Genomic DNA, 23,142 nt, shown 5'->3' on the forward strand with positions numbered 1-23,142 from the left:
GAAGTTATCAGGCAAAGTGAGTCAGTCAGCTAGTCGTCAGCCAGTCATGTAACCAGCCAGCCGGTGAGTCATCCAGTCAGTGAATATTTTTTCTTTGCTGTTATTTTGATATTCTAGGCTCTGTCTGTTTGTTTTTATCGCCTTGGTCACACTTTATTAGAGGAGTAGCATGGGGTCTTCCTCACCCCTCCCAACAATCTGCTTCCACTGCTACTGAATTATAGATATGCCTTACCTTCATTACTGCTCTCTGAGGGAGGCACTTTATTATGAATTCTCAAGTGACCCTTATACCAATATACCAAATCAAATATTCATTTTTTTAGTGCAAATATTCATCCCACTCATACCTTTTTCTTTATCCTTTTGTAATATCCTGCAGTTCTTTGATGAGGACAACTGTGAACCGTTCTCATACAGACATAGGTAACAGATGGATTTTATTGTTGCTGCAGCACCTTGCCTCGCTGCTGAAAGCTCTGTAGTCAAACCATATTTTTTTTTCTTTTATTTTTACATTGCTAACCAGTCTTTAACCTTTACCTGTTGTTCAGCTTCCAGTTTTCAGGTTTTTTTTCTGTTGAATCGTGCTGCATAATATATTTACCATTAAATATTTACAGAATATTTTTTCCTTTCATGAATAATTTCCTCAAGGTCTTTTGTTCACCATCACCTTGCTATCTCTTTTATGTGCATCCTGTCGTCTGGAGTACTTTTACAATGCCTTTTGTCAAAAAGTTGTTTTTTCTATTCTATCATTGTGCTTTGACATCTTTATTTCAGCTTAACCAGCCATATAGCACTTTTCTTTGCCATACAGTACCAGTTAAAAAATTTGGAAACACTTTCCTATTGAAACTAATGGGAAAACATGTACAAACTTTTGACCGGTAGTGTATTTTCACTTGCATTCGAAGCTCTCTCTCTGTCAGTCTAAAATAGTGGTTAATACTTGATCCAAGATGACTGTGTTTAGTATGCTTTACTTTACTTTCTTTACTTTTACGTGAGTAATCATGTGTAAAATCATGCAGCAGCAGGAAGATCAATACTGATCTTAGGTTACTGCAGTGACCTAATCTAATTTAATATCTAAATAGCTTGACTTACCAAAGTAACTTCACCATGCCACTGGACTTATTTTTTAGCGTCTGTCATGAAATCATAGAGAATAAAGTTTATTATGAATCCACAACCTTCAGAGCTGTCCATATTATTTCCATTAACACTTAATGTTGTTACCTACTGAGAAACTCTATGCTAATTTGAGTGTATGAAGTGGATTATTACAAAGTTGCTGCAGCACTATTTTCAGAGGGGATAAAATTGCCTACATGAATTTCTCTAGTCACAGGAGTCAGCTCAATATAAATCAACAGGCAGTGAGCCCGAGTCTGATTAAAAAATATAAATAATATTATGTTGCAAGTAAGTTCTACAGATACTTTCTAAAGATTTAATCTGACTGAAGTGAGGGGGAAAATGGATTTTTTAATAAAAGTAAATTAAGAGAATGTATCTGCTGTTTCTATTTTCCAAAGCTGTGTTTTTATTACTGTTACTGGAATATACTATGTAACCCCCATTTTCAGCGTCCAACGGTTTCCCCCTGCTTCAGAATAAGGCCTGGTTGGGTCAGTGGCAATTTTTATCTAACTCTGAGTCACCACAGGGCTCACAACCAAGAGCTTATTTGACATTGGCATTGTCTGCTTGTGGTGTTTCTGGAGTGGGGCTGGGTGAGACAGAAATTTCCTGATAGTACCATATGAAAATGCTGGTACTTAAGGAGTTTGGCTTGTGGTGCTGAACATTATGACTACCAGTTTCATCCGAAACGTCTGAAGTCCAGTTTACATAAAAGCTCATTGATTTTTTTTTTAATTAAAAATGTATCACATGAATTGCTTTCTCCATATAATATTCAAACACAGCCACCAAGATCAACAATTTTCAGAGAGGCAGATTATGACAAATAGTTAAGAAATAGACTGCCATACTCAAAAGCGAAAGTAAAAATGTCAACACCTGCATAATCCTGCAGGAAGGTGGTCTATTACCAGATTTTCTGTGGATGCTTGATTTATCTACTGTAGCTTAGATGCTCTAAATTTGAGTTTTTATTTTTAAAGAGAGATGTATTGAATGAGATGCTTCTATCATGAGTCAGAAAATTACGTTACAAAATCATGGGCATGCAGGTTGTAATTTTGGTCAAAGTGCAGCTAGAGAAACAAAGCGTATATTTGGACCTTGACCAAATGTGTGAAAAGCATCTATCCATCGACAAAAGACAGCAGAAGTCCTGGTGACCAACACAGAAAAGAGTTATAACTGCATAACAGATGAGCTAAAGAGTGGTAAGTACTTCTTCTAAAATTGTGTAAATGGATTTGCATACTAATATCAAAGTTTCAAATAGCTTGTTGACACTGACTAGGATGCTGAACGTCCAGCAACGTGACTTCATGTCACAAATAAATAAAACAGCTTTATACAAATAAATATCTAATTATAGTCTTTAAGAGTTCTCACGTGTATGCTCTTTTGTTTATTTATTTTGTTATACCACGTAAGAGCATTTTAAATACTTCTATCTTAATTTTTCAACAAAGAAATGCACTCGAAACGTGACGTCATTATTTGATTTGATTGACAGATTCTTAACTAATAGAAAAGAAGCTGGGCTGTAGAAGGCGGGGTTTTAATGGACCCATAAACCTTGTTTAAAATGTCTCCTTAACAACCGATCTGAGAGTCTAACAGACAGAAGTTTTCGCTGCTCAAACGCTTCGTAGGTAAAGCATCTTTGTTTCACTCTGTATTTAGTGACTACTCACAACATACTGTAGCTCTTTATAGCACGATCATGGATATAAATATGATGGCTTTGCGGCAGAGAAAACATGATTCAGTAGCATCAGCTGTTTGCTTAAAATATATATACAAAACAAGCTAAGCTAATTAGCAAGCTAGTAAAACCTGATTTGCTCGCTGTTAACAACCCGATAAAGTAGTTGTTACAAAGCGACCACAGTGTCTAAGATGTGTCAACGCTATCCAAACGAGAAACTGTCTTTTTTGGTGTCAACTATGTTGGAATAATATTTTATGCTAGCAAGTAGCGGTTCAGTGATGTCAGCTAACCTTGTATCCAGTCCAGTAGTGCATTGTTAGCTAGAGATACCGGACCGGTATGCTTCCTCCGCGCTCATGATGTGCTTCTCAGGTGGTTGGTAGAGTTTTTAACCAGCTAGTTTCGACAAGCTTACATACACAAGATCTTTCATTGCAGGAGTCGGAATGGCAGGGACTGGTGAGGGGAAGAAAGAAGAGGCCGATTACAAGAGACTGCACAGCTTTCCTCTCATCAGGGTACGACAGCACACCAGGATGCAGGACAAGATCTTGAACCCATATTGATATAATACCGTTAAAAAAGATTCGCAAATTCAAGTTTACTGGGGTTACTGTGTAAAAATCGCATTTAATACTAAGCTGCAAATTCGCTGCATGTGTATTGTAATGTAGACTTAGGGTTAGTAACAATCAGTAAATAGATTAAAAAGAAAATAAGCCATCACTTTATTCATGTGCTTAATATAAGTGTTTGACAGTTCTTAATATACAAACGTCCCCTAGGTATTATTATTGTATTGTATAGCTGAATTAATCAATACAAAAGCACCAATATTACTTAACCAAAGGTTTAGTCCATAGAAATGTCAACTTTACTCTAGGATTTCAGTTTGCCCTAAAATGTTTTCAATTTTGATTAATAAAAGCAAGGACATGACTCTTTAATGTAAACTAATTATTTGTCTTTGCAGAAAAATTGGCATTTTTACTGCATACATTTCAAGCACAAATATATCTTGAAACTAAAAATATAAAGCATGTTTGCGCTTGGAAGCCACTTTTAAACACTGAAAACAAGGTTGCTGCCTTCTTTCATATGAAAAAGTGGTGGCATTCAGGAGATCAAACACTCAATCTCCCTTTTACCTTAATGTTTCTTGAAGCTTCTTTCAAACATGACCAAATCAGTGTTGGATAGCCATGATGTGCACAGAGTATTTGTATTTGGCTCGAGTTTGGACAGAAAATGAAATGAATGGAATGAGGGATATTGTAGTATTGTAAAACACAGGGAGTAGTAGAAAATATAGCTTTTCAACATGTTAAAGCCGGGTGAAGAGGTGGTGCCAGTGACTTATTGGCTTCTTACTTGCAAATATTTCTTTGCAATGAGTTTGGTTGTGGTGGAAATGAGAAATGTTAGTTTTTCTCTTTTTAATCTTCATCTTTCAGTCCATTATTTTCAGTGATCAACTGACCTTAACAATGTGTTAAGTCTTAAATCATTGATTAAGCCCCACTTTACAGTATTTTATTTACTGATCATAGACAAGTAAATAGGTCTTTCAATATATCCTATAAAGAATGCACATGTGACGTCACTGCGGATTTCTGCACCATTTTGGGGGCGTCTGACTATTCTTTGCACCGACCCTTTCAGGTTTCTCACTAGTAGACTGTGTTAAAAATGCATCTAAATCATGCTGAGATGAAACGTCCGTACCGTGATAAGCTCACAAGAGAAGTTGTTATATTGCAGAAACATTAGATCGTTACAAGCTGCTGAACAATGAAAGAAGTTCAGGTTTAGTTGTGTTTCCACCTGCTTCAATCCCAGATCACTGTTTACCTTGTGTTTGGTGTAAGTTCCCACATCTGCCATGAATTTAAAAACTACCGATCAATTAATGTTGATGCGGTCATTTTACAAATGGATGGATTAAAACCTGCTGGTATACAAACTGTTATTTGTTATTACATCTTGCAAAAGCAGTAAAATATGAAAACAGTAAAAAAAAAAACAGGATGAAGTATATTAATTTATTACAAAACAATATAATCATTTTTAACATAATGTAACATTTTTCACTGGATCTGGTGGCAGATGATAGGAGGAACTACTCGTCAGAACCTCAAGACGGAATACTTGGTCTTACTCGTCTGAACAAGCCAGAGATTAAAAAGATGATAGTCACTGTTCAACCCATGGAAACACACCATGGGTACACTAAAAATGGCCATTTCTCCCATAATTCTGTGCATTGATGATATCATTGTGCATGAAACATTTAGGGGTCCCCAGCCTTAGCGGCCTTTCTTTGTTTGTATGCTTTGCTTTTATACTGTGCAGAGAGGGAGTAACACAACATGCAAAAAAAAAAAAAAAAAAAATGCCACCATTGTCCATATGATGTCTTCATAGTGTGCAAAATGCATTTGACACATGTGCAAACATGGCATCACTTTATATCTGTTTTTGAAATTAACTTAAATCCTTTAAGAAGATTAATTTTTTATTTATCGCTAGCTCGCATACCTTTGATTTAATTCAGTAGACAGAAGAAAATGAAAACCATTAATAATGCTTTTTTCTCAGCACACAGACATGCCAGAGGAAATGAGGGTTGAAACCATGGAGTTGTGTGTAACAGCCTGCGAAAAATTTGCCACCAACAATGAGGTGTGTGTGTGTTAATCAGTCAGATTCTCACATTTTGATGTTGCTCCTGTAAGTAAATCACTCTAAATAGTACTGTCATTGCTAGAATATACTTAAATTAGTCACCTTGTTGGTTTCTTTGTCCATGTTTTATCTCCTAGAGTGCGGCTAAGATGATTAAAGAGTCAATGGACAAGAAGTTTGGCAGCTCATGGCACGTGGTGATCGGTGAAGGCTTCGGTTTTGAGGTCACACATGAAGTGAAAAACCTGCTCTACATGTTCTTTGGAGGAAGTTTGGCCGTGTGTGTGTGGAAGTGCTCGTAGCACCTCCTCACTGTGCATCCTGCCCACCAACGTGGTCACTGGACTGGGAATAAACACCAGCTACCAGCCAGATGCTGGTTCCACCATTGCTGTTGTGGCAGGTTGTTTTGTCTATGCTACCAGCTACTGTGGCAGACAATAAATTTGTTGTCCAGAAGCACATATTAGCAAAGAAAATAATATGAAAAGTCACTTTGTCTGGTAAGCATAAAGAAAAACCAACTTGCTGTGTTGTCTGTCACTGTTTTTTTTCCTCTTTGTTTTCTTACCCTTCATTCAACTCGTGTCCTGTCATCAAGTGTTCAGAATGTTTGTGAGTGTGAATGTGCAAGCAAGTTCAACTTTTTACAAGAACTACAGCCAGCCAGGGTCTCCAAAGTCCTTTATCCTCCTTCCTCTTCAGGGAGTGTGCATGTGAGTGGGTGAGTTTACATGTTTGTGTGTGCTGGACACACACTGTGTTTTGTTGTTTTGCTTAGTTTGTTTTTAATAACCTCATATCGTTACTTTCCACACTAGTCTGAGCAGATTTGTGCAACTCTTTTTTTTCTCTCTCCAAGTTATCTGGAACTTTCAACATATCTTTCTCTGTTAACAGCACTAGTCTTTCAATAAACTTTGTAATATTTTGTATGCGTACATATTTTGAAAACTTGAAGAATTTTTTTTTCTTTTTTTGAAGAACAGAGTCATCTTCTTACAAATGAAGGCCCAGTCTCCTGAGCCAAAAATGAAAACGATCCACCATTTTTCCTTGTAAAGGTGTTTGTAATTATTGCTAATAATATCACATCGCTGGGTAACTATGGCAATGTGAATAATCCAGTGCAATGGACCACTACGTGTGAACTGACCTGATTGTACATTAAACTGAAATGTGGTGAACTAGAAACCTAATGTCTTTTTTCCCGCTTTTGTTCTACCTAGTGTTTATTATTCCCTAAAGAGTTAAAGTAAGGCATTTTAGGGCAAATCTATGATCAACCAAAATAATTTTTGTAATCTCAGTGGGAGGTCATGATACTTAATTCTAAAGTGGAGAAATTGGAAAGGTTTGAACTATGTGGTTAAAAGAAGGCTTGTTAGACAGTGGTGACTGCATCTGGTGCTTAATAATGAGATATGTTTGTTTTATGTCAATAAAATTAAATTTGAATATCTTGTATTTAAATATGCATAGACAAAGAGGAATAATATACCAGCAGCTGCTCTGCAACAGCCTTTTAAAGATCTTAAATACATAGAAGAACGGACTGAAAGAACATCCTTTCAAAAATATCTGACAAGAGTTTATAAGAAAAGACAAAAAAAAGTGAAGAATCGGAGTGGATGATGAATAAGACAAGCTCCGCCGGAGAGAGTTGTTGTGTTGAAAGGCTGCTGCTTTATAGTTTGAATTTGATGCTTCCACAAACAATTTTTGATAAAAAGCTCCTGAAATGTTCAGTTGTGCTCGAATGTCCTTGCAAAACTATTAAAAGAAAGAAGTGGACTTGGCCAATGTTTCCGCAAAAATAGTCCCCATCATTGTGTCTTGATTCCACTATGTTTGTGTTTGCATCCTTTAGTACTGATTTTAAATGTAAGTCTGGTCCTCCACCCAAGGCCATATTAATGTTTAACTAGATCTGTAAATAAACTAATGTTCTATCAAAGCTTTAACAAATCAAGTGAAACACGGTAGCTTCAATATTTGATTTCTAACATAACTGAAAATCATCAGACTACAACAATCAGTTTTAGGTTTAGACTGTATACATTCAGACTGTGTTATTAAGGGAAAAGGGTACTTTTGCAGCTTTATTTGGAACTGAAAGAAGTATGCAACATATTTCCGAGAAAAGGAAATTCAGTATAATATGACATTTTGAAATATCCTCCTAAGACCACTGTGACCCAGAAGTGGAGAACAGAGGTCACAATTATTGACAGAAAAGCAGAATCGGGCAAATTCTGCCTCAGCATTTTTGTTTACCCAAAACACCATAACCCCAACATCAGGTCAATGTGCACTTTGTGCTCACAAAAACACAACACTTTTAGCACTTGTCTTTTATTGACAGTTATGTGCAATACTTTTTTATTAGTCACAGAATGTGTTACACACTACAGTACTCATATTTTGAGATTTTAGAAATGATTGACCTTTTTGTAGATCTCGGTTTCTGATCATAGTGTATGCTATTATGTCGGATATTTGATCATTTCAGCCATTTTGGTATTTACCAGCACAGGCCTTTAACAAACCTGGCAACACCATTTACATGCTACAGCATCCTGATTTCTCTTGGAGCTGTTGATTAAGAATTACAAGACGTATTGACAGGTGTATGCCACACCTAAAATTATTTGAATTAGCATGTGAGCATAAACAGATAAACAGAAAAAATAGATTTTAGAAGTGCAGAAAAGCCAGATAAAACATGTATTGTGACTGTGTGTGGAAGCATAGAGAAGTTTTTGCAGGAAAGTCTCTGTAGAAAAAAATGTAGTTTGGAGTTTTGATGTTGAGAAACTGCCCCAGTTTGAAGATATCTGACCTAATTTTGCCTGAAAACATCCAAGCACAATGATCGACATGGTTTTGACAGGGTTACATCTGGATGTGGTGGGATTTATGGCAGCGTAATATACTGATAGCTTTCACCCAGATTTACCTGGCTGACCTATTTCATGTGAAGGAACCTGTATGTTCAGCAATTACTGTTACAGCACTGTGACTAATCCAGTAGATTGTGTCAGTGAACATGGTTCTGTCAAGAGAACCGCCTCATCCATTATTCACCTCAAACAATCTTTATATAACTCCTCCCTCTGTTTATGTCTCCTCCACATTGTTAAATATTAATACAAAGAGGCACAAAGTCAACTCTCAAGACTGTTCAAGTTTGTTTGGCCTAGACACTAAAAAGCTTTCCCCATGCAGTGCTTGGGAGAAAAGCTAATTATCCTGGAAGAGGCTTTTTGGAGCTTTTCTCTGAAGTTACAGACATGTTTCCACCCGGGGAAACTGTAACAAGCACTTGCACTTGTATTACCATACAAACGAACTGCATGGTGCTCTTTTTATGCTTGTTCACAGCCCTCTATTACAGTAGCCATTTTAACACATTTCCAAGTTTGATTTAATCAGAATTTTCTAAGTGCATGTAGTGTCTGTACGTAAACTGTAATTCATGTTTGATGTGAACATGGAATTGATCACATTAAGAAAGGAAATATTTCCAATCACATTGAGAGTGAGGAAAATAATGTTTTTTGAGAATTACATGTATGTAGGTGCAGCATACACCTGAATAGCAGAGTGGACTGTAAGAGTTCATTCTGTGAACAGACTCTTTCAGCTCTTTCGGTATGTGCATTGTGTTCTCGAGATCTTTTTACCAGCCCATGATGGTGGGTGCCATTTTATCTGAGCCAGAAATCAAGGCTACTGAAACAAAAACCAAACAAACAAACAAACAACAACAAAAAAAAAATCAGTATTGAACTGAACATGGAGAAGAGGTCAATGACTAGTTTCCATCATGGACAATCAGCCCCACTCCTCCATGACTCACTGCAGAAACAGAGGATTTCATTCTCTAAAACACTCGTAGTTTCAGGCTACTTGAATGAAATTTTTCTATCTATCACAGCGTCACAGATATTGTCAGGTAATTAAAATGTGGCTTCGTTTACATGAAGCTATTAAAGACGAGTCCTCTGACTGTTGATATTTGACTTCAAATAGTTCCGGGCTATCACACTGTGTCCTCATCCATGTTCGAAAAGCTCAGTACTGTATCTTAGCAACCTCCTTACCACCTGTGTTGTTGAGTGGAGCTTTGAAGCAATCAAGTGTGTGTGTGAGAGTGTATTGACACACAGGAGGTAAAAAAGAGAAGACATCAGTTGGTGGCTGAATATAAAGTGACCAACAATTCAGAGTTCGGTAGCTGCTGGAGAAAAATTAGACACGATGGAGAGAATTTCACCTGAAGTTCAGAGACTGAAAATTTCCGATGCACACAGAATTTTTAACAGATTTCAGCAGTTGTTCAAAGACACAGAGAGTCGGAGAAATGACAAACAGAGGATTGTGTCAGGCAGCTGAAAGATGGAGACGGGGCATCAGAGGACACAGAAATGAGAGGGGAGGATAATTCTTTCATCTGAACATCACTAGTGAGCATTTTTTAAAATGGTAAATTGAGAAAAACCATCCAATATTAATGTGCATGTGTGTCCTATTTTGGCCATCAGTAGCCTTATCCATGCATTTCATCAGCTCAGCTCCAGCCACAAACAGTGGGAGACTGTAGCGAATGAAAGAGGTTGGTGAAATTAAATGAGCATAAAAAGAGAGAGGGGATAATTGATAAGATGTGTCTGTGGATGTGTGGATTAAGAGTAAAATAGCCCATTTATAATTCATCAGTAGGGGACAGAGACTGAGCGCAAATCAGACAAAAACTAATTACAACTAGAAGAAGAGCAAAAAGAAGTGTGGATTATTTGAAGTATAAAAATAAAGTATTGGAGGGAAAGACATTGAAAGCACAGTTGCAACATTGCTTGCATCTTGATTTATGACTGATCTCTCTCTCTCATAATTGTGATAAATGCTTGCTTCAACCATTGAATTTGTTAATTAAAGGGTTTGTCAAGCATGCACTTTAATTCTAGAAGCTACTTGAACTTTGAAAATGAAAAAACTACTTTATAAACTGCATGGATAAAACAGTGCAAAATTCAAACCACAGAAACATTATATGTTGTGTATGAATTTTCCTCATGGGGATGAATAAAGTATCTATCTCTCTATTAGGCAAGGCAAGGCAAATTTATTTGAATAGCACATTTCATGTACAAGACAATTCAAAGTGCTTTACATAAAACATTTCAGCAGGGTGCAGAAAGCAATAATAAAGGAAATAAAACAGATAAAATGCAAGAAATAAAATGTCAGTGTGGGGAAAGACAATAAAATAATAAATTACATTAAAATGATTAAAAGCAAGATAAGTTAAAAAAAAAAAAAGTTACCGTGCAGATTTCATGCATAGGTGCATGAGAAAAGAAATGTTTTTAACCTGGATTTAAAAATGTCTACATTTGGGGAAAGTTTAATCTCCACTGGCAGTTTGTTCCACTTGTTTGCAGCATAACAGTTAAATGCTGCTTCTCCATGTTTAGTCTGGACTCTGGTCTGGACTAGTTGACCAGAGTCTTTGGATCTAAGAGCTCTGCTAGGTTTATATTCTCTGAACATATCACAGATGTATTCTGGGCCTAAATCATTCTGGGATTTGTAAACAATGAGAAGGGTTTTAAAATCTATTCTGTGACTGACAGGAAGCCAGTGTAAAGATTTCAAAACTGGTGTGATGTGTTCAGATCTCTTAGTCCTGGTTAAAACTCTAGCAGCAGCGTCTTGGATGAGCTGCAGATGTTTAATGCTCTTTTTAGGAAGTCCTGTTAAAAGACCATTACAGTAATCCAGCCTACTGGAGATGAATGCATGGATGAGTTTCTCTTGGTCTTTCTGGGAGACTAAATTTTTAATTCTGTTGATGTTTCTGAGCTGGTAAAAAGCTTCTTAGTGACAGCTTTGATGTGGCTGCTGAAAGTCAGGTCTTAGTCTATCAACACTCCAAGGTTACGAACTTGGTCAGTGATTTCAAGAGCCCGAGTCTCCAGGTGTTTACCAATGTTGACCCTCTTCTCTTTGCTACCAAACAGAATAATCTCAGTTTTGTCTTCATTTATTTTAGAAAATTCTCCTTCATCCAGGTGTTTATTTGCTCCAGACACTGACACAATAAGTCTATTGGACTGCAGTCATCTGGCGACAGAGACACATAAAGTTGGGTATCATCTGCATAACTTTGATAATTAATGCTATAGTTCTGTAATATTTGACTCAAAGGGAGCATATACAAGTTGAACAGAAGAGGTCCAAGCAAAACTTAGCAAAAAGTTAGTCCAATTTGCATATATATAGTGTATAAAAACACACTTCCATTACTGAGTTAAAAGCTACAGTTTAATATAAAATTTTCATGTTAAGTATTCTGCCTCAGTTTCAGTGTTACACAGGTGTCTGTGGCTCTTCAACAGCTACTGTTTTTTTTAATTGTGCACGTTACATGCTTGACTCACTTGTAGCAATAGACAGAAGTATTGTGATGTATTGTCAGCATAAAACATGCTTCCCACTGGAGTACTGTTCATTATACTGAGAGATATGGTGCATGTCATGGGAAAACTGCACAACCAGGTCTTGTTTTGTACCACTTAAAAGTCATCCTAACATTTGGGCCACTGAGATCTTGTCTGACTCGAGCACAGTCAGTATTGTGTTTTGGATGATAAGCCTTGAGGAAAATTAACATCTTCTTCACATACTCTCTGAATCTAGACTGTATTAAAAACATGTCTGCATGCTTTGTGGACTTCTGAAGTCCCACATTCAGTAGATAGTCCTTGTGTAGTTCTGCATAAACTCATATATTAAAATGAAACAGGATACCTACTCTTTTCATCCTAAAGTTAATTTCAAATGCTTACAAATCAATAATTAAGTGTAAAGTATATATGGTCTTTGTGTATAGTCCTTTCTTTGGTACAAGATAAAGTTCTAGAGCCTCATATTCAGCATCTCAATGACTTAGTAACTTAGTAATAGTAAATCTGACTGACAACTGCAAAATCATGCTACCTTTGCTTTTTTAAAATTTTGATCTATTTATATATTTATTTACTTTACAAAGTTTAACCATGGTTTGAAAATTAAACGTCGTTCACTCTATTTTAAGACCCATTTACATAGCATACTGTAAGCAGACCCTACCAAAACCTACTCAAGTCTGTTAAGGTACCAGGAAAAAATGTTTTTTTAAAATAAGTAAAATACTACCTGCAGCAATGTTATTATGTTTGATGTTTGTGTTCAATCTTCAGCAGGAAAACCTGAGTCACTTCTGTGAGAAGCTTTGTCAGAACAACATTTAAGTGACTCGCATGCAAAAATATCACTTGTTTCCTCTGTTGTGTTGTGTTTTTTTATTACCTACATTAAATTTTTTCCTCATTCACATTTAGCTCATGTTTGTGCACTGACACTTGAATGTTTTATGAGTGTTGGTGAATAATGAATGAATATGACCACCTGTGAGAAAAACCTCCAATTAAATGCAGTCAGTTCACTCTGTTAAGCTGATACACGAGGCACATTTTCATTTTTTGTCAATAATGTTCTCTACAGAGTGTCACATGGATATGACACATATCACATGGATTACACAGAGAAAACACACGCCAACACTCACACATGTAGACACACACACACTTTGAAGAGCTATACTTCACAGGAACAGTGTCTCCCGTGGGATTTCCATAAGGCCTGAGGCACCAAAATCAAAGTCTTGAATCAAACTCATGCAGAATATAAAATGTCTGTTTTCACAGTTCCTTGGTTTAGAGCTGTTTCAATTGCATCTCTAACTAGATAAACATAATTTAACATGTAAATATGACATGTAAACAATACTTCATCTGTTCAAATTTTATTCTTTGTGCAATAATTTACATACAAATCTCTTCCAGACCCATAATGAAAAACATTGGAATAAGTCAAACCACATTTTAAATGAGCCTGTTTACTTCTGCAACTAAACTGCTTACTCTACAAACCAGCCATAAATAACAGTTGCTGTGACCAACATGTTTTGCAAGATGAAAACCATGCTTCATGTCTGCATTTTTCAATCATTTAGACAGAAGTGTAACTGCCTATAAATAACTGTACAGACATGTTGGTGTATGAGTGTGTGAACAGTGGTGTAACACATTCCTCATATTTACACTGCTGTCAGAGGTGGTGTGGAAATATAAATTTTAGCTCATGGGGAGCAACACTGATATGATTTGTCCAGATTTGTTCTGCATCAGATCTTTAAAATCCTGCATGAAAAAAAAAACAAAACCAAAAACAAAAGAAAACAAACAAACAAAAAAAAAACAAAAACGTATAACTGCTCTTTTTGTCCCAAAGTTCATATCAAGCGCATATTACTTAATAAACAAGCATATAGTGTATAGTCCTTGTGTATAGTCCTTACTTTGGTACAAAACAGAGACAAGAGTGAAGTTAAAAAGACAAATACAATGTCAAAAGGGCCTGGTTTAAAAGAGATGAGTAAACACATTGATTTATGCTTGGATCACTTTAACCTGGCACTGATCCCCACCTTGTAGAAAGAAAAAAAAAGTACAAACAATTGGGTAAATACTACCTGGATCCTGGATTAACTCTCTTTATACCAGCGGTAACATCAGCAAGAAGAGCTCAAAGTTCTCAGGAGGGTTTTAAAAGGAAAAAATTTGTAAGTTTTTTTAAGCTTGCCTTTTATTTCAATATATGAAATTATTTGCACACTGACTGGAATAAATTAATTAGTGTTATGTGAATTGATAGAAATATTCTTTATGTACACATACAGTAAATTGTATAAAATAAAATTAAACCCATGGTTGTCAAAATACTGTTATTTGATTTGACTACACCATTCTCCAAGCCATTCCTTCAAAGCCTTTTTGCAACATGGTTTTCATTTTCCTTTCATACACTTTCTTCCTCTGACCTTTTTGTCCTCTTTTCAGTAGGATGACACGGCGTATGTACCGTCGCTCCAGGACAATCTGTCTTTCCTTGGCCCTCATCACCGTTTTCCTTCATCTCCTGTTGGGGATTGTCTCGTTTTCCATTCACCACCTGCCCTGTGACCCCCCACTGCCAACAAGGACACATGTCCTTAGAGACTTAGTACGCACCGACTACACCAAGGAGGAGATCAGAGGTCTAGCTGATCCTCCAACTGACGCCAAACAAAGTGATTCTTCCTACAAAGATGCCAAAAAGGATTCCAAAAATAAATCATTGGAGTCTGACTTGTTAAAGCTTCGGGCACTATTTGACCATCCACTTTACACCATCCCCAGACCCACCATTCCTGAGGATGACTGGCTGCTGAGAGTGAAACCAAAGGTCAAGGCAAGTGAGAGGAGCTCGCTGATGTGGTCAGTATTATATGGCTACAACAGACTGCATCTGTATTCATATGACTGTGTATCTACAATTTACCATCTGACTACAATGAGTTGTTACCTAAACAATACATGTAAGGAAATGAGGAAGGCTAAAATAAGGTACCGTGATAAAACTAAAGCCCAGTACAGCAGAGCAGCCTGGTAATGTATTAAGTACATGGCCTCCACTAACCAGAATTCCTGTGAGACTAGAACATATCAATGTGATTGGTGTGTATAACTCTGATTTGCCAAATAATTTTTTAACTGTTTCTTTTCCTGCTTTAAAAACATCTGATTTTACTGAGAATGTCTCTCTCTGGAAAGAATCCCTTGAGCCTCTAAATTAAATTGTGATATCTCAGGAATTTGTCACAACATTATTTAGAAGGATCAAATTAGGAAAAGCTCCCAGTCTTGATGCCATTTGTGGGCGTACTCTTCATTATTGTGCTGATCAGCTCAGCGGGGCTTTTACCAGATGCGTGCAGACCTTGGACAGATTCCCACCATCTGGAAGACATCAACTATTATACCCAAATAAAAAAACTCCAAAGAGTTAAATGATTTTAGACCGGTGGCGCTGATGTCTTATGTATTGAAGAACTGAGAAAAGATTCTAAAAGACATCATTATGTCTTTGATAGATGAGAAACTCGATCCTTTATAGTTCACCTATCAGCTAAACAAAACAGTGGAAGATGCAAAACTGTGTATACTGAACACTGTGTACAAGCACCTTGAGAAACCAGGATCTCATGCAAGACTTTAGTTGCTTTAGTTAGACTTTTCCTCGGCTTTTAACAAAAAGCAGTCCTATATTTTAATGGAGAGGTTAGCCTCTTATTTTTGTCTTCCAGACCAGGTGCTCATGTTGTTAAATTTCCTAACAGAAAGGGTCCAGCAGGTTTTTGTGAATGGACAAATGTCCAAGAGGACATTATCAAACACTGGCTCACCTCAGGGTTGTGTATTGTCTCCACTTCTGTCCATCATGTACACTGACAGATGTGGAACTTCTTCAGAGGGCAGGGTTTTTGTGAAGTTTTCTGATGACGCTGTCATTTTATTCCTTCTTCAGGGCTCAGGGGCTGAACATGGTCCTACCTTGTCACAATTTGTCAGCTGATGTATGACAATTATCTCCACTTGAATGTTTCAAAAACTAAAGACACGATCATTGATTTCAGACGCAACCACAAATTTAGTGTAATTCATGGTAAAGTTGTCCAAACTGTTGATTCATACAAATATCTTGGCACTGTATTTGACTTTGGTTTGATATCAGTACTGAGTATGTGGTTAAGAGAGACCACCAGAGAATCCATCTGATGAGGAGAATGAACTCTTTTAATGTCATTGAGACTGTTTCAAAGAACTTTTATTGTTCATACGTTGAAAGCATCTTAACATTTTCCTTAAACTGTTGGTTCAATGGTTTAACTCTGAAAGACAAGAACAGCCTGCACTTCATAGTTGAAACTTGTTCTAAGATTATTGGAGTCAGATAAAGAGATTTGTCTTCCCTCTGGGAGCTTCAGGTTATTAAGAAAGCAAAGACCATCATCAGTGATTCTCACCAAGTGGTATCCTGGGAGTTTGCTTTGATGCAATCAGGCTGACGCTACCATGCTCCTCAAAGGAGAACCAATAAATATTATACATATTTCATTCCTTCAGCTGTTTCACTTCTGACAGCAGTCATTTTAAATGACATTTATTCTGCCATTGTTTTATTTTAGCTGAGCTAACACGTGTCTTGGCCTTTATTGTTATTTATTGCTAACAACTGTGCTCTGTGCTGATTGTGTCTGACACATTGCACTTTGAATGCTGACTGGGGTCAGTGGTAAGCTGTAAATCAATCGCCTGTACGGGATAAATAAAATTCTCTGAATCTGAATGAAATTCTGCAATTCTGCTCTGCAACAGACTAAACAAAAGTTCCTGTTAGATCTCTATTTCAAGTCATGTGGTGTTTGTTACCTAATTATCAGCGGATCTTTTTCTCTTGTATTTACTTCCTGCTTCCCTGGAACACCTGGTCCTCTATTACTTATCACTACACCTGAAACTTATTTGTTATTAGTCCCTCAGCATATCATCTGCCTTGTTTCCTTTGACTCCTTGCCATATCATTGTTTGTCACCACGATTTATTGCCATTATTTGTCATGTTATGTGCAAACATAACTGGAAATAGAGTGTATAATATAGAAAGAAAGTTGAGCTTGAAAGTCAGTTCTTTCCTGTGTTTTGTTTTTGTTGATAGCAAATTAAGCTTCTTGTACAACCCCCATTAGCAGTGCTTTTGGTATGTTTTAAAATGAAGTTTTAATTAAGTTCTCCTGCCTGCCTTCTGCTTCAAAGCCCAGCTTTTGGGTCCTATGACACATACAACCTTTGTATGTTTTTGCTGAGCTAAAATACAGAATAGAATAAAACTTTATTTGTCAATGCAACAAAAGTGCAACGAAGTTACAAAACCCTCAAGTCAGGGCAAAATGCAAAAATTACAACATAGCTACAACATAGTAAATAAAATAAAATAATGTAAAAAATAGCTGCCAGAGTATAATGTATAATATATAATATATAGTATAGTTATTACAACGCCACCTTACAACAATTACACAAAGCTTTTGCAGAGAACAATAGTGACATGGGATGTGATTGGTTTGGGATGCTTTGTATTTTTCATGGGAGATTTCTGCTGGATTCTTTTAAACCAGGGATGGGTGAGTCCAGTTCTTGGGGGCCACTCTCGGAGGTTTTAAATGTTTCCCTGTTCCAACACACCCTATGTAAATTAATGTCTCACTGTGCAGAACTTGACAACAAACGACTGAATCTGTTTAATTTAAATCAGGTGTGTTGGAGCAGTGAAACATAAAAAAACATGCAGGTCAGTGGCCCCTGAAGAGCAGAGTTGCCCATCGATGCTTTAAATGATATGACAGTTATTGTGGCTGCATCCAACAAATCTTTTTTAAACAGCTTTTTCTCTAAAACCTAAAGAGATTTGGGTTGTTATTCTGTGTGAACAAATTAATGTTTTTTTAAAAGTTTTCTTTTGTTTAGGTACTTTTAGGACGTTTAGGACTTTGTGAGTGCAGTTTATTTACCATGACCAGTCTGTTTCCAGGGTGAGCGAAAGCCAAGATGGCTATGAAGATGTCCAATGGAACAGCAGCAGTACCAGCCACCCTCCGTGGCTGCGCTTCCATCTGGGAATCACACGCTGGGAGCTCTACCTGCATCTTGACCCTAATCTTGAACTTTTGACTCAGCAGCTTGCCACGCATCGTATCTTGAGTTCAGGTGTGACAAATAAAATGTTGTCTTTTAATAAATATTGATCATTTTTATCCCTCCACACAATATAATATGAGCAGAGCACAGAGCCTGAGAACACCAGTAACACACACTGAACAGGCATCACAGCTGAGGTGTCATAAGGAGAGGAGCAATTCATTGAGTTTAGTTAATATAGATAGATTTTGCTCAATAAAAAATTACATTTAGAATAAAAAAGAAGTAGATTTAACAGGACTAAAATTGACATTCTCTGCCAAACATGTGGTTGTGAAGGTGTAATGCCCACAGGGAATGAGTTCAGAATAAAGAAGAGGGCTGTTGTGATCAAGTTACACCTGAGATTTAGGAGCAAGACTTTAAAATGTAGATTCACTTTGAAGTTTTCCTGAAATGAAAAGCCCAAAGCTTCGAGAGACCTTGGAAATTCAGCCTTAGCAGATTCAATAGAAGATTGTCAACTACAGCCACCAGCAATGTAGCAAACTTTCAGTGTCAACTTTTCCACTATATGGTTTAGGAGGATTTTCCCAGTAAGACCCCTTTCAGCCCAGGTAGAAGCCAATTACTAGTTTTGGACTGGTGTTACTGAACAGCTTCTCACTGTTCAATTGCTGTATTTCTCTCAAGTGAGTTAACATTAGTAATTTAATAATTAAAGCAGCAGCTTCAGGAAACCTTAACTATAAATGAATTAAGTTGAATTGAGAATGGGTTAGAATAATCTCACTTATAAGAACATTTCATTTGTAAGAGAAACAATGAATTGTTTTATTCTTAAAAGGTGACTAAGTCTAAATTCATAAAATAGTAACAATAATGAAGGCTGTAATGGTTTTTTGTCTTCTTGTATCAGATAATATAAAATCTTCCCACAACCTTGACAGAGCTGCACATTCAGTACTCTCCAAAAGTCATCAGTCACCCCTCTTTTCTTTGTATTGCCATGGTAACAGGAAATGGTTAATGGATTTATTGAAATATGCAAACATAACTGGAAATAGATTATATAATATAGAAAGAAAGTTTTTAAATGAGCTTGAAAGTCAGTATTTGGCATCATAACCTTTTATTATATTTATTTTTTTACCCCTTATTATTCATTATCCACAGCCTTGGCTCTCAGACTTTTTTTTTTTAATAACTTCTTTAAGTACTCTTCAGGAAACGTTCTCTGGGATTCTTGAATGACATTTTAACACTCTGTAGCAAAGTAGCTATGTCACCCAGCAGGCACAGCAAACATACCAACTTAGTTCTGATCAGGCAAATATTTATTATCAGGTATCAAAGACCAGGACTACTCTCCACTCTGCCTTCACCCCAAGGCCTCAGCACACTACTGCAGATAAAGAGATCTTGATTAAATATGCGTTACAGCTATGCCAGTCTGCTTCACCTGCTGCTCCCTGAACCACAGCCTCACCGATCCTCCCCACAGCTGAGCTGGAGCCACGCCACTACCACACACTTTTCTTTGGATGCTGGCTGCTGTTTGCTCTGTTCTCTGTTGTGATGATCCCACACTGGGTTAATAATGTTGATGTCCAGGCTTCAGGGATGATTTGTCCCTCCCTAACATCTGTTACTACTGATTTTCAGTCCAGTTCTTCAGTCCTCTTCTTGAAAACCACTCTTCCATGGAATCCCTTTCTGTTAAGACATCAGTTAATAGTAGATGAAGCCACTGGAGGCAAAATACATATCTTAGGCCTTACCCATTTTTTCCCATTTTTTTTCAGAACATCACAAAATCTGATTATATCTGTTGAAGATCTGCCGAAGATCTCTTTTTAGAACTTTTTTGTCCTACACAGGTTTGATAATGAATTTAGACTTCATATCATATTATATCATATCATATCATATCATGTCATGTCATGTCATGTCATGTCATGTCATGTCATGTCATGTCATGTCATATCATATCATATCATGTCATGTCATGTCATGTCATGTCATGTCATGTCATGTCATGTCATATCATATCATATCATATCAGCACAGTACTGCAGTTTTAAATCACATTTTATGCTTTTACAATCCCAGTTAATTAATGATCACATCTGCTTTTTTCTGTAAAAGAAATATACCTTAAAAGGAAGTGCTTATTAGATCTAGATTATCTTGACCTCTTAATTTATTCTTGGTCTTATGTTATAAAATATAAACAGGCCTAACAATGAGAGTATGAAAAGTTGAACAAATGAGATAAAACAATAATGAGAATATTTATAGTAAAATTTAGTGTCTATTGAGAAAAAAAATAATGATGTAAAAAATAAAATACTAACATTTAAACACATGATTATGATGCTGATAATATGTACAATGTTACCTCAAAGCTGTGCAGCTCTGACAGGAGATGATTCAAGTGATGCAAAGTGCTGTCAGATATAACAAAGCCATGTAAGAAACACAAATGGATGCAGCTGTGTGTCCACACAAGCTGATTGCACCATCCTCTGTCTTTGTGATGACGCACATATTCTCCCTGTTACATCGTGTGTGTGTGTGTGTTTTTGATGGCCAGTGTGTTTGGTTACAGCATAGCATGTGCATGTGAGTCCACTGTGTTCATTGTTGCCATGGTAACTTTTCTGTGCTGCTTTTCAGTGCAGAAGTCTGGGGGGACACAATTGAAGCTGGTGATGTCATTTCCAAACTACGGACAAGCCTTGTTCAAACCTATGAAGTAAGCTACATAAATAAACTAACACACTGAATAGACACAAACTGATTGATCACATAGCTTAATAAGAGGAAAGGTTTTATATAGTGAAATATTAGAAATTTATCTTAAATTTGTGTCTGTAGATTAGCAAGACTATGTTGAACAGAAACATCCAGCCTATGAGTGTCTACTCTAATGACATTGACAAGAAATATTTTCCACGTCTTGATATGGATTGTGTTCATAACTTTTTCGTTTCGATGATAGGCAAGAGAGACATGAAGAAACCAACTACAATCTGTACTACTTCTCTGACTTTGAGAGACATAATGCAGAAATATCAGCTTTTCATTTGGACAGGTACAGAGTACATTTTTTTTAAATAAAAAGAAATAAATAAATTAAAAAAAAAAAAAAAGCAACTTCAACAATACCACAGCAAACACCATGTGTGAAATAGTGGATGAAATATCTACATAATGAATTCTTAATATGACAAAAAAACTCTTTATCCTCCCTCCCCTTCTTTCTTTGTCTTTTAATGTCTTTATCTCTGCACTTGACTTTGTCTTCATCTCACATCTTTTTTTATTCTCTCTCTAGAATTTTGGGTTACAGAAGAGTTCCTCCTGTGGTTGGGAGGCTGGTGGATGTGGTCAAGGAGATCAAAGATGTCACCACTGACCGCAAGTTGGCCAAAACCTTTTTTACCTCCCCTGGTACATACTCCATTATTCATGCACCCTGCTTGAATTGCTTTTTAATGTCTGATTAACAGTCTGTGAATAGTCCTCTTCACTTCAACTACCCTCCAAACCCCTTCAATGCCAGTTTTTATGTTGCAACTGCTTTCTCTGGTCGCTTTATTTTCTTTTGTTCACTCCTCTTGCTCCCCCTAGTGGGCAATGTGTGTTTCTATGGTCAATGTTCCTACTACTGCTCCACTGAGCATGCTGTTTGTGGACGTCCCCGGTATCTGGAGGGCTCTATGGCTGTCATGCTGCCAGATCGCTCCCTCGCGACCCGCAGGAGCTGGAGATCCCCATGGAGACGCTCGTACAGCCGCAGCAAGCTGGCAAAGTTAGTGTGCTGGAAGACATTAAATGATTCAGTACATCACCTCTGCATGACAGCAAAGCTCATAATAAACCTAATTGTACTTTTAACTGGAGGCTGCTATTTAATCTGTTTTTAAAACATTTGCCACATCTACAGACATAGTTTATTTTAATAAACTACAATATCTTAATGATTGTGCACTTTTGCTCACACTTGTCTTGTGTGCTTCAGATGGGAGACAGATCCTGATTATTGTTCAACGGTGAAGAAGACCCCGCCGTACGACAAAGGCACAAGACTGGTGGATTTTATGGATATGGTCATACTGGACTTCCTGATGAGTATGTTTAATCTGTGTACAATTTCGTGATGAAAAAATTCCATTTGCAAAAGCAACATTCCTATTACAACTTTAATGCCTTAAACGGAGATCTTCAAGAGTTAATGGTTTAGCTCTCATCTTGGCACACAGCAGACAAGTTTGGTTTTTCAAAAAGCTTTTTGAGGTTTTAGATTAAACTTTTCATTACATATATTTTTACAGAGCAGAAAAAACCCAAACACAACAAAAGCACTTAGGTGAAGGTCCTGGGATTGTGTATGCTGACTCACTTGTGTTATCACTAATGATTTTTTTTTCCTGTTATGACATGTCAAAATGTCTGATGCAGCAGGCTTTAAGCCTTTTAAATATTTTTTTTAGCAGGGAAAAACATTGGTATTATGGATGAAATAAGTCATGACACTTGTGACTCATACATCACTGGTTTATTAATGAAACCTGTGCAAAGGTATAAAATGTTCAGATGACATTTTCTATGAAGGTATAAAGTATAAAGCGTATAAAGGTAAAAAAAAAACCAAAAACTTCTGCTTCTAAAGAAATTCCAAAACATACCTTAAGCAACACTTTTTGTAAGAGATGTAACCAGGTTTTTTTTATATTGGTATTTTATTCTGCCTATGGTTATTAATATCCAGGCCTACCCAATTTATGTTTGGGCATTTAGTATTGTCCTTCTGCGCCTGTTATTGTTTTTTGTTTTTTGCATGCATTCTCCTATTTTTATTGCAGAAGAAATCTACCTTAGGGTATTAATAAAGTTACCTTAACCTTGAAGAGATACACAGAGAGAACACTGCATGCATAAAAATAAAAAGCAAAGCTTATCATCC

At 36.7% G+C, this 23,142-nt stretch overlaps 2 protein-coding genes across 3 annotated transcripts in view; both read left to right on the top strand.

Moving 5' to 3' along the window:
- The first annotated feature begins 2,706 nt into the window (after positions 1-2,706).
- On the top strand, positions 2,707-6,456 carry LOC121639048 (dynein light chain 4, axonemal). The gene is made up of 4 exons (XM_041984215.1): positions 2,707-2,801; positions 3,299-3,378; positions 5,459-5,542; positions 5,683-6,456. The coding sequence occupies exons 2-4, from the start codon at positions 3,307-3,309 to the stop codon at positions 5,845-5,847; spliced, it is 321 nt and encodes a 106-aa protein (XP_041840149.1). The 5' UTR covers positions 2,707-2,801; positions 3,299-3,306; the 3' UTR covers positions 5,848-6,456.
- Positions 6,457-14,125: 7,669 nt separating this feature from the next.
- The window catches only part of LOC121637624 (extracellular serine/threonine protein kinase FAM20C-like), a 35,178-nt gene continuing 26,161 nt past the window's right edge, over positions 14,126-23,142 (top strand). The window contains exons 1-8 of one of the 2 annotated variants that reach the window (XM_041981790.1): positions 14,126-14,220; positions 14,494-14,910; positions 18,064-18,239; positions 20,850-20,928; positions 21,175-21,267; positions 21,511-21,626; positions 21,807-21,987; positions 22,198-22,307. In XM_041981790.1, the coding sequence (XP_041837724.1) occupies positions 14,498-14,910; positions 18,064-18,239; positions 20,850-20,928; positions 21,175-21,267; positions 21,511-21,626; positions 21,807-21,987; positions 22,198-22,307 (1,168 nt within the window). In that variant the 5' untranslated portion in view covers positions 14,126-14,220; positions 14,494-14,497. The remainder of the gene's footprint in view (positions 14,221-14,493; positions 14,911-18,063; positions 18,240-20,849; positions 20,929-21,174; positions 21,268-21,510; positions 21,627-21,806; positions 21,988-22,197; positions 22,308-23,142) is intronic. The other variant, XM_041981791.1, reaches the window with a different exon arrangement.

The sequence above is a fragment of the Melanotaenia boesemani genome, chromosome 4, assembly GCF_017639745.1.
Source record: "Melanotaenia boesemani isolate fMelBoe1 chromosome 4, fMelBoe1.pri, whole genome shotgun sequence".
Lineage (NCBI taxonomy): Eukaryota > Metazoa > Chordata > Actinopteri > Atheriniformes > Melanotaeniidae > Melanotaenia > Melanotaenia boesemani.